This window comes from Engraulis encrasicolus, chromosome 14 (assembly GCF_034702125.1).
Source record: "Engraulis encrasicolus isolate BLACKSEA-1 chromosome 14, IST_EnEncr_1.0, whole genome shotgun sequence".
Classification (NCBI taxonomy): Eukaryota; Metazoa; Chordata; class Actinopteri; order Clupeiformes; family Engraulidae; genus Engraulis; species Engraulis encrasicolus.
The window spans coordinates 20,509,942-20,525,701 of record NC_085870.1 but is presented as its reverse complement, the minus strand read 5'-3'; the positions used below and the strand labels follow the sequence as shown (position 1 = coordinate 20,525,701).

The window sequence follows — 15,760 nt, the reverse complement described above, 5'->3', positions numbered from 1 at the left end:
TGGCTGTGGCTGTGGGCCGGATGTAATTGATGGTGGGTCAGATTTGGGCCCCGGGCCGCTAATTACCTACTCCTGCACTACAGCATGAGCTGCTTGTGTGGTGATGGCTCATCTGAGCGTTAGGCCTACACGTGGGATGGCCGTGTTCAGTGAGGCTGAAAACAGAATGTCAATACACTCATGCCTTTCTGGCGGGTAGACAACGTGTCTGTGTGGACATGTGAAAGCAAACTCAAGATGGTTTTTTTTCCGCATCAAAACAGCTCTCAGGAGTCTTCTGCTGATTTTATGCAGCAGACTTGATTAGACGGCTAACTAACACATCAATGCTAAACATGAATCAATATGTCTCTGAAATCAATAATCTCATAATCTCATATATATATCTCATATATATATACAGTATATCACGAAAGTGAATACACCCCTCACAGTTTTGCAGATTTTTGAGTATATCTTTTCATAGGAAAGCATTACAGAAATGTAACTTTGTCACAATGATTAGTGACCTTTTAACAACATATTTAACCGCTTAAATTTCTTGTTCACTCAGAAAAAAACAAAATACAGCCATTAATGTTTGAACATGTACTCACAAAAGTGAGTACACCCCAGATTAAAATCCGGTAGAGAAGGGGCTATGTTGGCTCGAATCGTCTCAAAATGAATAGGGATGACAAGGGAGGTCATCAGTGTGCGTTTCAACCTTTCTTTGCATTGAACTTTTAAATTTTGAGTCTGCATCTGGCTTAAATAGATTGGTGTGAGATTTGAATGCAATCCTATGGAGAATATCATGATCTGCTTCAGTAGTCACAGTGCATGTTGACATGCATGTTTCTTTTAGGTGTATTTCAGATTGCCAATGTTGACAGCATTCATGCATCCCCAAACCATGTCAGTCCCACTACCATGCTTGGCTTATGAGAGGATACACCTTTTTTGTACAACTCACTTGTTTACCACCACACATGCTTGACACCATCTAAAGCAAATTTGTTTATCTTGGTCTCTTCAGATCACACAACATGGTTCCAGTGATCCATATCCTTGGTCTGTTCATCTCTCTTGAGACCAAGATAAACAAATTTGCTTTAGATGGTGTCAAGCATGTGTGGTGGTAAACAAGTGAGTTGTACAAAAAAGGTGTATCCTCTCATAAGCCAAGCATGGTAGTGGGACTGACATGGTTTGGGGATGCATGAATGCTGTCAACATTGGCAATCTGAAATACACCTAAAAGAAACATACATGTCAACATGCACTGTGACTACTGAAGCAGATCATGATATTCTCCATAGGATTGCATTCAAATCTCACACCAATCTATTTAAGCCAGATGCAGACTCAAAATGTAAAAGTTCAATGCAAAGAAAGGTTGAAACGCATACTGATGACCTTCCTTGTCATCCCTTTTCATTTCGTTTCATTTCGAGACGATTCGAGCCAACATAGCCCCTTCTCTACCGGATTTTAATCTGGGGTGTACTCACTTTTGTGAGTACATGTTCAAACATTTATTACTGTATTTTGTTTTTTTCTGAGTGAACAAAAAATTTAAGTAGTTAAATATGTTGTTAAAAGGTCACTAATCATTGTGTCAAAGTTACATTTCTGTAATGCTTTCCTATGAAAAGATATACTCAAACTGCAAAACTGTGAGGGGTGTATTCACTTTCGTGATATACTGTAATAGTCTATACTGTCAGTCGACTATTGACGACACTAAATATAGTTTCATATTCCGTTGTCCTGAATGGGTCCAATTGATTCACTAGGCCTTTTTTATGGGCCATTTATACACCTATATTTTCTCATTAAAAGAGGTCATGCCAAAGAGCTTGAGAGATGACGGCTGATGGCTTCCTGGTTTGAGCAGCACATTGTGTGCGTGCGTGGTAGATACACGCCCCCTAGTGTTTGGGCTGTGTAATGGCAAAGCCACGTGGACTTCACCATGAGTCAGTGGTTGTATTTGTCACTGGTTATTATCCATCAAGAACAGGCTGGATCCTATTCATTAATCAATCAGAAACTGGACTAAAATAAAAACAACTTTCTTCCTGTGATTTTCATTTGCTTGTTTTGTTTTGGTTTATGGATCAGTTGTATTGACCAAAAACCTACACTCATACATCACATGGTGCCTAATTGCTTTTTTGCAAGGCTTGGGGAAAGATTGGGGACTTGATTGAACATGGCAAGAAAAATTAACTACAAGCCTTATTGGCGCATTACCTTCATCTGGATTAAATTGGGCACCCAGTGTTTATTCAAGACGCTATACAAAGGCAAAATTAATTTCTGAAACCGTGTAGTGTGTGCAGTAGCAGCATGGCCAAAAATGTGCTGTATGCAACTCTGTATAATGGGATAGTCAGGACATGAGGACAAAACACTTGTCTGGGCCCTTCTGGCTTTTACAGTAATTCAGCCTGGCACTAGAATGGAAGTAATTAATTGCCCAAAAGAGAGGTAGCTGCTAATTACTCTCTCTCTCTCTCTCTCTCTCTCTCTCTCTCTCTCTCTCTCTCTCTCTCTCTCTCCCTCTCTCTCTCTCAGGGAGAAGGGAGCAGCGAAGCTGACAGGCAGGACAAAGGGGTCCGTTTTTCCCGGGCTCAGAATTTGGTCCTCATTACATTGCACGAATTGAGCAGGGGGTCCTTTCCGATGACTTTGTCCTGGGCACGGCCAAAGCAGTCAGGAAGAGAGGCTTGCACTAGCAGAGTGAGTCAGCTGGACCGGCGGCTCAGTCATACGAGGCCACCAGAGGGCAGTGGTGCACCTGTTTCTGGGCCTGCTTTCCTACCTACCTCCCTTGGCACACTCAAGCAGTGTGTCTCCAGGAATACCGTAATAATAAAGCTCCACACACTGACAGATGCTCCCAAAAGCTGAGTACATTAGCACACGTTTCAGGGGTGTTTGGGGATGTCTACCAGTGTGTGAACCTTTAAATGTAACTATTTCATCAAATTACATGGGCCCCAGCCCCACTAAATTACTGTAAAATAGGCCTAAAATGCCAAACTCCTTCGGGACCCCTCTCAAAGGGCCGGGGTCCATGATAGAAATTCGCCCCCATAAAAGACTACAGATTAATCAAGCCAATGATACTAATAATACATAACTATTTCCCCTAAAGCAGAGTTGGTCTCTACTTCGGTATGACAACTGTAAGCAAGTGTGACAGCAATTCTCGTTATCAGAGTTTAGGGCTTTGTTATCACAGAGAATTAAACCTGCACGTCTCTTCCGTTTCTTTCTTTTTAATTTTTTGTTTTGTTTTACAAAATATTTTGTACCTTTATTTGGACCTTTATGACCTTTGTGACAGGGCAGGACAGGACAGGACAGGAGAGGCGACAGCAAGTGAGTGGGGAAGGCTCAACAAATGACCTCAGGCCAGAATCGAACCCGGGTCGCCAGAGTAGCAGTGCAGTGCCCAGCCGATTGAGCCACGGCTGGGCCACGACTCTTAAAGTTTACAATTCAATTGAGATTAATTTAGCTCTCCTTTTACTTAACTCTCCTGTTTTCATGCATTGGTTTAGTTGCCCTGCGCCCCATCACTTCAACTGACATTTTAAAAAAAAAATTAGATTTATTTGTTGTTGTCTTCGACTTTATTCGACACGACAGTGTGAGAGGTGGACAGGAAGTGAATGGGGAGAGAGACAGGGAGAGGTCGACAAAGGACCCAGGCCGGGAATCGGACCAGGGCCAGCCGCATGGCAGACGAGTGCCCAAACGGTTGGGCTCACTTCAACTGACCATTTTTTTAAAGTGATAATATGGACTAGAGCACATACAGACAAGAACGACACAGCGAATGATATACAAAGTTTATTATACAGTGTCCATGGGATCATGTAGTTGAGTGTCTTACTACACAACAGATATGCTACATAATAGGTAAAAGCTATATCATGGCATTCAGCTGTTGAAAACATGCTTGCAAGCAGTGTTTTTTTTAGAAAGTTGTGTTTTCGTTTGTTTGTTAAAAAACATGGATTAAATAAGATTCTGTTAAAAATAGCATTGCAATGGCAGCTTTGGAGCAGTCAGAGGTCAGCCACTAGAAGTCCTTTCATCATCTTTTCTTTTTTTCTCTTTTATTTGTGTGTTTATTTGTTTGCTAATGCAAGCGCTGTGTTCAACCCAAAATATTACAGGCTGTGAACATAAATCACAAGGTGTGCCACTCTACAACGGAAACTTAAGGCTTGCAGGGCGTCAACGTTGTGCATGCAGAACTGTGGTGTACGTATATTGCTCTCTCGTCTGATAGGCCAGCACCAACTCTACGCTTTCTCTGATTGGCTATGAGTTGTTGGGGTTCGGGAGAGCAGCCATGATGGATCCTGAAATGTCCTACAATATTTTACTGTAATATTGTCTCTTATCTTCAGCTTGATGTGTGGCACACGGTATGAAGGCCCATTTATTTTCCCCACCTTAACGGAAAAAATATCGATCAATTTCGAGGACCAAACTTGGACACGTAGCCAGCACTCTTGGCAACACTTCACAGTATGACAATTAACTTTTCTCTTTTCCTTTCACCTTGGGCCCAAGATGTTAATTGTGTGACGGTCCCTTGCTGTAGAATATAGCCTGTGAAGATGACCATAATAGGGCTTTAGTTTCAGCTCAGCAGTTAAAGGTCTGATTTGTCCAGGACGCAAGCGTTAAAAAGAATAAAAAAAGGAAAGAAAAGAAAAGAATATGTGTAAAAACATCAACTCAAGAGAGCCCTGGGACAGAGAGAATATAGGTTGCCTGTTATAGCTGGCTGCCCTCCTCCCCTGAATGTCCATTATGGTACTGCAAACCTAGAGTGTGCATGCTGTGTGTTACTCAGCCTATTAGTGGGGGATACAGTGGTTAGGCTCACATGGACCTACAGTGTATCATCCCAATTCATCAATTTCTGACTAACTTTGACCAGACTGCAATTTCTGAGGTATGCCCTTGATGTCAAAAAGTGTCCGCCTCAAAGGCGCCCCCTTATGGCAGCATAACTTCACTGACAGAATATAGGGTTAGGGAAAGGTCTAGGTTTAGGCGACCTCGTCAACATGTGACATGGCAGGTAATGCCCTCGATGTCAAAAACTGCCTCCTGGTCAATGGTAGTCAGAAATTGAAGAGTTGGGAGTTGGGCCATTATGGTACTGCAAGCCTAGAGTGTGCATGCTGTGTGTTACTCAGCCTATTGGTTGGGAATACGGTGGTTAGGCTCACATGGACACACACACATACATACACACAAGACAACAGGCTCAAATGGCAGAGCATTCAAGAGTACAGTTAGCCTACATTCACAAGCACATCATTAGTGTGGTTCAGGGAAGAGAGCTCAGAGCCATGATGGCTACCAAAACAAAAGAGCAAAACATACGGATGAAGAGAGAAGCATCTGAGACACATGACATCAGTAGTATCCAAGGCAATTTGTTTTCCATTGTTTTTTTGTTTTTTTGTTAGCAAAATACAGGCCCATCTTTGGAAAAAAAAATATGGAAAAGAGTCTTTATACGCAAGCAAAGGCAGCTGTGATGGACAAATACCCAAGAAACTGACAGATGCAGAGAAATGAAGAAGAACATCAAAGAACAGACTATACTGTAAATACAAGTAAATACAATACGCAAAACATATGCGAGCATTCTTCGCTGTGCATTGTGCCATAACTCATTAAAACAACACATCACATCTCCTAGTTTTGCCAGTTGCACCAAGGCTTTTCTACCCAGCCGGAGGAGAAAGGACATTGCAGATCCAGTCAGATCATTAACAAAACACCAGTCATAAGTAGGCCTATGAATAAAGGCATGCCACTTGTCTTTTGACAAATGCTGTTGTAGTTACCATGTTACAGACTATAAACATAATAGTCCATATCTCTGGCCCAAAGGAACACTAGTCTGTGGCTATGTACAAGTACACTTGGTGAATAGCACATCTGATTCTGCCATAGTGTGGTGGTAGGTTCATCTGATTCTGCAATATTGGGGTGCTAGGTTCATTTGAATCTTCCATTGTGGCATTAGGTTAATTTTATTGTGCCATATTGGGGTGCTAGGTTAAGTTGACGTGGTGCTAAGTTCATCTGATTCTTCCATATTGTGGTGCTAAGTTCATCTGATTCTGCCATATTGTGGTGCTGGTTTCTGGTTCTTGTTGTGTACTGTAGAAAGTGATCCACTTTGGGGAAGGTGACACTGGACTGGTGTTTGCGTTTGAGTCTAGACTAGGTGGAAAAGACGAGAAGAGAAGAAAAGCATGATTTTCGCTTTCCTTGATCGCCTTGATGACACAACTCTGAGGAGAATTAAGGAAGACTAAACAAAAAACAACATCTTTGTAGCAAAAGGTGTCATGTGTGTGCCTAGAATCATATGTTTCTTTCTACACAGTAAATCGTGCAGTGTTAATTTAGCACTCACAGAGTAAGAGCAGCACTGTGAGTGTTAAATTCAACTCTCAAACATTTACCGTGTGTGCTTAAGGTGCAGCCCAGTCAAAATGGACAAGTCCCATAAATATCGTTCTATGACAATGTGTCTACACCTATGCTGCGCTACAAAGGCAAAATGCAGTAACTATGTCAACATTGAAACTGAGAATAGTGCCTTCAAAGACTTGGTATTAAGTTGGCTATTGTAGTTACTGCAAATTTGACATAGCAATATCTCCAAAGCGGGACCACATTTGGACCATAAGACTTTGTCACCAGATAAAGGAGTTGTAATGAAGACATTTTCAGTGCTAACTCAATATTGCCGAAAATGTATACATCTGTAAATGTAAATGTATACATTTGTATACAAGTGTAAATACACTTTGCCTTAATAGGGCAGCATGGTGATGATAAAGATGATAACCAACAGGCAAGTTGATAACATTGCCCAAGACTCGTTAGTCTGAGAAAGCAATTGTGAGTCGAGTAACATTATATTTAAACCTTATGATGCATCTTTGCTGGTATTTGTCCTTTAATATTTTTGAAAGTATTCAATACACCCGTGAAATCTCAACACAAACAGTGCTGGAGATAAATGTATATGACAATTTGTCTTTCTCTTCTTAAAAAAAATAAAAAAGAAGAAAAGAAAACGTGCCTATGAACCTTCGATAGAAAAAAAATAAAGGTTCAAGACCTGTCAGCTGAATCTGATCCGGTAATAGCAAGTCAACTGCTTGCTCAAATATTGGTGTTGGTGATGTACATCAAAACAAATTTGTGTGATGTACATCAAAACATATTTGTTTAACATTGCCAGATGTGGTTTTAAAGATAATATTTTCTACCATTCTAAGTCCCTGCCGTCCGTTAGGCTTCTTCTCGCCATCCCTTATTCAGACTGATATTTAGTTTCTTAATACCACCTATAGTATGTTATGCATGCAGTTACATTGTTCTTTTTTTCTGACTATTACTGTCATGTGAAAGGAAATAGTTGAGAGGAACAGTTGTTTCTTTTTTTTTGCGTTGAGCATTGTGTCTGACGAGTGTGTATAGTATGGCGTAAGATTGTGAGGCTGAAGTTCTGAAGATGGCATTCTACAATGCTCGTCTGGATGACTTACTCTAGTGTGTGCAAAAATGAATCTAATACTAGCAGTATAGTGGTGGCGTTTCCTTTTTGTCTTTTAAAAAATGGTAACAAATATTAAATGTAGCGTACCGTCTAAACAACGGGAATTCCACAAAGCAGATTACAGTAATGTTTCAGATCAATCATCTCCACTAGTAGGACACCCATCAGCCACACTGAGCACGCAGCTCGCTAGATGGCCGGGCCTCTGTAACTGTTATCGCAGCTATTATGGGATGTGGCGATGTTGTGCTCAACCACAGGGATTTAATTGGTCCCCTCGTATCCCTCTCTCTCTCTCTCTCTCTCTCTCTGTTTTGGTGATCCGTCCATCCCTACCCCTCTCTCTCTCTCTCTCTTTCTCTCTCTGCCCTTAATGGTGTGCTGAACAGATTGTGCGGTGTCCCTGCTGTTGGCTGATGCCTGCTCTGCTCCATAGCAAATGAAGATCCATGTTATAAACAACAGGAGAGATGCAGCACAGCTGAGATGAGCTGAGAGGCTTCTTACAGGGAACAGGCATGCTGCTCTTAGCATGGGATTTCTTTTATATTGGCTGGCTTAGTTGTTTTGGCTGTTTGGATGTCCCTGTTGGCCTGGAGTGTTAAGGCTGAGAGTGTTCTGAGACTTTCTGAGACTGTCCTCAGTCGTTGGGTGTTTCTCAAAGTGAAGTGTCCAAGCCTTGGTAGGATGAGTAACGCCCATTTTTCATGGATTTCAGCAAAGAGTATCCAACAACTAGTTGTAAGTGTAAGTAATAATTGGATACTCCTGGTGAAAATGGGTGTTACTCGTCCTAGCAAGGCTGAGACACTTCACTTTGAGAAATGTCCATTATGTGTGGCTTGATTGCAGTGTGGCCAGTGGAACTACCTACAAGACAGGACCATATATAATTAAAATGACAAGACCATGTGTCTCATCTGAAGCCAAGCAACTTACCTACTTTGTGAAATACCCCTTGCTTTGGAATAAGGAGGATTTCAACTGACAAAATAATAGGTCTTACTGTAAATACATTGACTAGAGGCAATGAAGCTGATGAATGTGTTTTATGTGCTTTTTGTGGCTGATGTGTTACGATGAACATGTAGTAATGTCATGTAATGAAGATTTTTGCGCTCTGTGTGTGTGTGTGTGTGTGTGTGTGTGTGTGTGTGTGTGTGTGTGTGTGTGTGTGTGTGTGTGTGTGTGTGTGTGTGTGTGTGTGTGTGTGTGTGCGCGCGCGTGTGTTTGTGTGTGTGTGTGTGTGTTCATGCACTCATGCATGTGTGTGTACTGTACCGTGTGTCAGTGTGTTTGTGTCCATGGATGTTTGCTAACATTGAAATGTACAGTGCTGGACTAAGTGTCTTGGCTTGTCAAAAGTGTATTCATTCTTAGCAACTTGTTTATAGTTCGATTATACACTAAAAAAGGATTTAGACCCGTTTTCCTTCAAAGGTAGGTCATAAAATATTATGCATCTTAATCTCTGTCCATATTCTTATTAAATTAATTGTAAATATACATTCTATTGGAAATATTTGCTCTAACCAACATGCAAATTGTTTTTTTTTTCTCTTTAGAAAATTGCGATAACTTGAGAGTAGCTTTCATTTCAAGTGTGTTCAAGTGAACCTGTGGTGTTTCAGACAGGACATAGAGTGCAGACATCATCAGTACGTCACATGGCCCTATCAGAGTGGACATACAGTGATCCAGAAAAAAAAAACGGCACGTCCCATTCCACGTGGCTATACGCATGGGCATAATGAGGTATCACAAACATTTTTGTTGAAAAACAATAGTTGGCGACTGTCACACTCACTCATGCATTCACGTTTATTTTTCTATCCAGACTGAGGTACTTAACATAACATTTATTTTTCTTTGCATACATCTTTATCCAGACCATTGTAGCCTACTGAACATAACATGGCATTAGCCAAGATTTTTTGGATGGATTCTACTTACATAAATTATAAGCAGGCCTAGAAGGTATATAGTATATCCCTTCAAAGTGCAAAAGTGGGCCGACGTGGAACACGTCATATGAGAGAAATCGTTCCATATATAATCAGATTAGTTTGTTTTTCAGCACTAATGCTTCTGATAGGTTACCTCATTATGCACATGTAGTGTACCAAACAGACTGCGCCGTTTCACCAGATCGTGCACCAAAAGACTGTCACTGTAAGTTCAGACTGGACTGTAAAAATTACTAGCTAAAGAATCCCCAAAACGCTGTTTTGGGCATACAGCATTAGCAGCGACCACATAGGCTATGACGTTAACGTTCGAGTAACTCAGTCGAAGCGTATTAGTCATTACGATTAGTGTCTGCTGCTGAACCATGTTGTAGCACATTAGTGTAGCATTAACTGAAGTTCATATTCTTTGATGCCCAAAGCCTTCTGTCAATGCCTGAGTGCTTTCACTGCTTGTCACTGTGTCTTGTGATAGGAACTTAATGTTTTTCGGAGTTCCTTTCTGGTGTTTGTGTCATGTTTGGTTTGAACAAACTGGAACGCTGACTAACAAGATGGTGAATCGTGTTGGTGAATAAGAATCGAACAAATACATTCACATGAAGAAAGAGGTGAAAGATGTTCGCCATGAAATGGTTTTGAAAACAATCATTTGGAACATTTCTAGATGAGGGCGTGTGGTTGTGATTGTTGTGGTTGTTATTTGTGAGGTTGTCGTGTGTGTGTGTAGGTGTGTAGGTGTGTACGCGTGCGCGTACTCTGTCTGCATATGTGCGTGTGTGGTGTGTATATGTGTGCACAGTTGTGTTCTGGTGTGTGCATCTGTGAGTATGTATACATGTGTTTGTGCTGACAAAGACAGACAAACATAAATCAAGTGTTGAATGGATAAAAGACATTCCCAGTATAACAAGCAAAGTCCTCTTGCTGTCCACAAACACCGGCTTTTCTCTCTCTTCACCTTCCCTGTCCGTCAGTCTCAAGAGAAGAAGCTAGTTGATTCCTTTGTTTTTCTTTTCTTTTCTTTTTTGTCGTGCTCAGGAAAATGCATACTGCCACCTGTCCACTTGAGCACACACTAACTAGAGTGTGAGTGTGTCTTATAGTCATTGGAAAGAGGAGAGACCAGGGGTGAGTTTCTCAAAAGAGAAGTTGTTAGCCGGTAGTTGCCAATGGGAAAATGCATTGAAAACAACAAAGTAGCTAATGTAGTAAGCAACTTTGGTTTTGAGAAATTCACCCCAGAGCAGGCCATGAACACTGGTCCTACACCATAGTCAGACCTGGACATAAATGTGTACACAGGTCATCAGTAGCATGCGGGGTATCGTTTCCACCGGTTCCTTTGGACTATTTGGGCCTTTGCTGGTCCATTTTTCGTTCCACATCACAGGCATATTTCTCTCTCTGTCTGTCACTCCTCCTCCGTATGTCTCTCCTCCAATTAGCTGGCAAGGTGGCTTGATTGGCGGGCAAGGCGGGAAGGCGGATTGGCTCGGCCCCTTTACTTGGGGGCGGTCCAGCCCCGGTCCCCGTACGCCCCGTCGCCCGTGGCGGAGTGTGGCGAGGGCGCGCACAGGTCCGAGTCCGTGTCCGACTCACCCTCGGCGATGTAAGCGTGCGTCACCTTGGCACCGCCGCCACCTGACCCGCTGGAGCGGGGCGCCACCTGGCCACCGCTACCGGCGCCGCCAAAATAGTCGTTGTTGAGGAACTCGAGGTTCTCCTTGGACTGGGAGATGCTGAAGCCACTGAAGGAGCGCTCCAGCTCCTCGTGGTCCACCGACGGGATGGAGATGGAGGTGTCACTCTCACCTCCTCCTCCTCCGCCACCGCCACCACCTCCACCACCACTTCCTCCCCCATGCGCCTCCCGGGCCTTCTTGGCCTTGGCCTCCTCACCTCCTCCCCCCGATGCACCCCCTCCTACTACTCCTCCTGCTCCTCTGGAGTGGTGGCCGTTTTTGTGGCCGTTCCCGGAGGAGCGCTCATTGGCAGGCGGAGGAGGGATGCGCACCAGGGACGGGTCCCCCCCGGCGGGCGAAGTGGCCTGCTGGGGGTGGCCAGCAGCAGAGGTGGAGTCCAGGTGGGAGTGGGGAAGGGAGTGCTGGGAGTGTGGCTGCGGGTGGGGGTGGGGGTGCCAGGATGACGTGGACGGCGGGCACTGGGACTGGGACTGCGTGGTGGGAGGGGGGTCAAAGTTCTTCTGGCCGGCGCCGCTGCTGGAGCGGATGATCTTGGTGATGGAGCCGCTTTTCTCCAGGTGCTGCTCGACGGGGCTGTGGTACGGAGGCGCCGGGTCGGGCTCCTTGGAGCCGAAGTAGGCGTCCGTCTCCGACTGCGGGATGTTCATCCGCTGCACGTAGATGTTCACCAGGAAGTCCAGCTTTCGCTCCATCGAACCGACCTGAACGCCGTGCATGGAATTGAGAATCAGAATTAGACAGACTTATTTGTCTTATTTGTGAGATTGTTGTCGTGTGTGTGTGTGTATGTGTGTATGTGTTTGTGTGTGATTAAACCATTGAACCAACCTGGCATAGAATTGAGAATCAAAATCTGAAAGCTTTTTATTTGTCGCAACATTGGGCAACTCAGGTTTAGAGGATATAGGATATGCTATTACTTTTGCCATTCATGCAACTTAGTATTCGCAAAGCACTGTATGCACTTTAGCCTTGGTACTTGGTAACACTCCAACATGTACTTTTTTATGCAGTTCAACATGCAATTTGTTTACATTCAATCCAGTGCCCCATATTCAAAATGACCTAGTTTTACCTGTCCAGTCCAACTAGGCGATTGCCTGGTTGAATAATTACCTGTTTGAATTAAACAGGTAAAACCAGGTCATTTGGAATAGGTATCACTGGCTTGTAACTAATGGAACCAGGTTGCCCATCACTGATCAAGACTGTGCTACCACTCTGTATTGAAGAGTTCATGACCAGTGATAATGTAGAAAGATGAGCATTATATCAGAGTGTCAAGGCATGTCATTAGAATAAATTCATCCCTATTCCAGAGTTGTGTAGAGTTCATTTTTCATTCAATATGGTATACACTCCCTGGAGCAATGTAGGGTTAGACACCCGGATGAAAAGCACTACAGCCGTGGATGAGAGTGCAGGTGATAATTTTTGATTTACTCCTCAAACCACATTCTTTCACCAAGTGCGGAATAAATCAAACCTGTGCTCTCCGATTCCAATTCTCTTACCACAAGGTCACAGCTGCCCATTACCTGAAATGCAGTTCACTGGTCTTCTGCTCAGAATATTTAACCCATTTTAGCCTGATGACTCATATGTTGTTTGACCTTTGGTGCCTGGAGACACATTGCTGCATTCAGCCTCTTGAGATTTTTTTAAATAAAAATGTGGGTTTGTTACAACTGAATGAACACATTCTAATGCAAGATGATGGTCTTGGGGAGGCTAAGATATTTGGGTTTTTATACGCTGAGGGGCAACTTTCCCAACAATGACTTAAGCATTCAGCAGGCGTTTTTTGCTGGTGCTTTAGGCACCAATTGGTTAAATATGGCATGTCATACCCATCTGCATGTCTTTCTCCTTACCTGCTTCTCCACCTTCACCAGTCTTCCCATCATACTGGGGTCCTCTGACACATCAGACTCAGTGGTCCCTTTGGGGCGGTCCTTATCTGTGATTGGCGGACCTCTACCAACAATCTGGTCAACTCTACCAATCAGAGCAAAGAGATAAAACAATGTAGCATAAAAAGTAAACATGACAAACAACTTTTTTTTCTTTTTTTTGTCGAGCCACTCCTCCATTCCTCCACTCCACTCACTCCATTTTGGTACAAAATCAGGTCACTACTGCTAACGTTTCTGCATCCCACACAAAACAGGCTTCCTACAGGAAATTGGTTATGGCAAATGGCGTGAGGTGATAAAGGCCTTTTCCGTAATTAATGTGTTCCATCATTGCATTCATTATGTATGTGTAATAGCTGTGACCAAGCGCTTCATTGACTTGCCCTGTGTAGATTAACGGAGGTTTATGTGGGATGAGGGGAACATTCATCAATCAGTGATTGTCACTGTGTGTTAAACCCCTCCTCTATCTAAGCTAGTAATACTACGGCATTAGATTAAAAGACCGAGATGGCACAGTGATGGCGGTGGCGGCGGCGCGCGGCAGCGTATACAGTATACCATCCAGCCCCCCAGCCCTCCTTCAGGTCGTTTACAGGAAGAGATGAGATGAGCTCCATCAATCTCCGCTCCTGACGGTTATGGGGCCAGCTGACAAACACTGAGCGGTGCGGTGCAGTCCTGCCTGAGACTGCAAATACTGTACCTAAACCTACAGCAACAGCTGCTAGCACAGGTAATGAAGTACCAGAGATAGCAGCAGTACACAGTATGCACATTTTGAAGTGTAAACTCAACACTTGCAGAGTTGATTTGACAGCTTCTACAGTATATTGTATTTGGTCCTAGGGTACTCTTTAAAGGTTGAATTAACACTGCCCTTATACTGTAGAAGAGGTATTAGCAGAAGAACAAGGGGGAAACAGTATATTATGCAGTGTTATTATATGGTTGTGACGTCATCTGTCGAATGCTCCATTCATTTCAACGGGGCTCCCCAACGTTCGGACGTCTGTTATTTTTCGATAACGGACGGGTTGGTCTATAACAGACCGCTGTCAATGGCAACAAGACTTTTCACTGCTAAAGCGACTTTTCATCAAGACTCTAATCAGCTGCTGTGATAGACAGCACCCGTTGTCCTGGCTACCGCTGTCAATGGCAACAAGACGTTCACTGCTAAAGCCACTGGCTTGTATACAAGTCAGTGGCTAAAGCGAATGTTTCATATCACTCCGCAGGGGGTCCGGTCTTTTGTCACTCTAATCAGCTGCTGTGATAGACAACACCTGTTGTCCTGGCTAGCCTACCTAGCTGTTGCCTAGCGGTGTTCCACAACGGCACTGTTTTGTTTTGCGCAGCAACAATCTTAACATTAAATAGGTCTAAAGAAATGACCCCGCATGTGTGAATCATTTAAGTATATCCATATAATAAGCGGGTTAACTTTCGGCGAGTCGGTCGCTCCGCTCCGCGTCGGGGTCTAAAGATTCTCTCTGTCGTGCTGCTATTCCACGGTAGCGACCTTCTCGCCGAACGTTAACCCTTACTTAATTGAACATTCTGACAGTGAGAGACAAAATAAAGGGCATGGAATGAGGGACAAAATACGCCACACTTCTGAGTCTCTCAGTATTTGGTTCCAAATTGTAAGTATTGGATTCATACTGCAGAATTGACTGTGTAGCAGTTATAGCAGTGACTGTCTGTGTATAAGGAGACGGAACACTTCAGAAAGCGCCATAGGAATGAACGGGGGCAGTTTGTTACGCTAATATGGCGCGTGCTTGCACATATCTCACCTGGCTGGCAACAAGAGCCAATTGCTTGCTGAGCTGCGCTGTCATTTATCCAATCATCCCGCCGCCTTAACTCGCCTGGTCTGACTAATCTGAAATTGCGACCCTGAGGCGTTGCCAAGATGGCCGCCGAGTGAAAGGACTTATTCTAAATGACTTTGGTTGTAGTCACAACTTTCTTGTTCTGGCCCTCATCAGCTACTGCATATGTGATGACAGCGTCTTGTCTTGTCATGTCTTGTCTTGTCTTGTCTTGTCTTGTCTGATGTAACCAGTGCTGGGATGCATGGGGCTAGCTTGTCTTGTCTTGATGTTGTGACCAGTGTAGGGATGCATGGGCCGATCTTGTCTCGTCTGATGTTATGACCTGAGCTGGGATGCATGGGGCTATCTTGTCTTGTCTGATGTTATGACCTGTGTTGGGATGCATGGGGCTATCTTGTCTTGTCTGATGTTATGACCTGTGTTGGGATGCATGGGGCTATAGCTTGTCTTGTCTGATGTTATGACCTGTGCTGGGATGCATGGGGCTATAGCTTGTCCTGTCTGATGTTGTGACCTGCATGTGCTGGGATGCATGGGGTGCAGAGTAGTGTAGCGTGGGGTGGTGTGGCATCGTCGCCGTAGGGAGAGTAGGAGAGTCAGCAGATCCATCGTGCTTGAGCATGTACAGTACTCTACAGGTACGCGTCACATCTACAAGCACAAGTGCAAGAGGTAGGTATGGCTGGCGATGATGGCTGGCGATGGAAATGCATTGCATGCA

At 43.7% G+C, this 15,760-nt stretch overlaps 1 protein-coding gene across 1 annotated transcript in view; it reads right to left on the bottom strand.

Annotated features, from left to right (window-relative positions):
• Positions 1–11,077: 11,077 nt before the first annotated feature.
• The window catches only part of LOC134462238 (potassium voltage-gated channel subfamily KQT member 2), a 113,577-nt gene continuing 108,894 nt past the window's right edge, over positions 11,078–15,760 (bottom strand). The window contains exons 15-17 of the mRNA XM_063215163.1: positions 13,154–13,277; positions 11,476–11,980; positions 11,078–11,394 (exon numbers count right to left, since the gene is read on the bottom strand). Of these exons, the coding sequence (XP_063071233.1) occupies positions 11,078–11,394; positions 11,476–11,980; positions 13,154–13,277 (946 nt within the window). The remainder of the gene's footprint in view (positions 11,395–11,475; positions 11,981–13,153; positions 13,278–15,760) is intronic.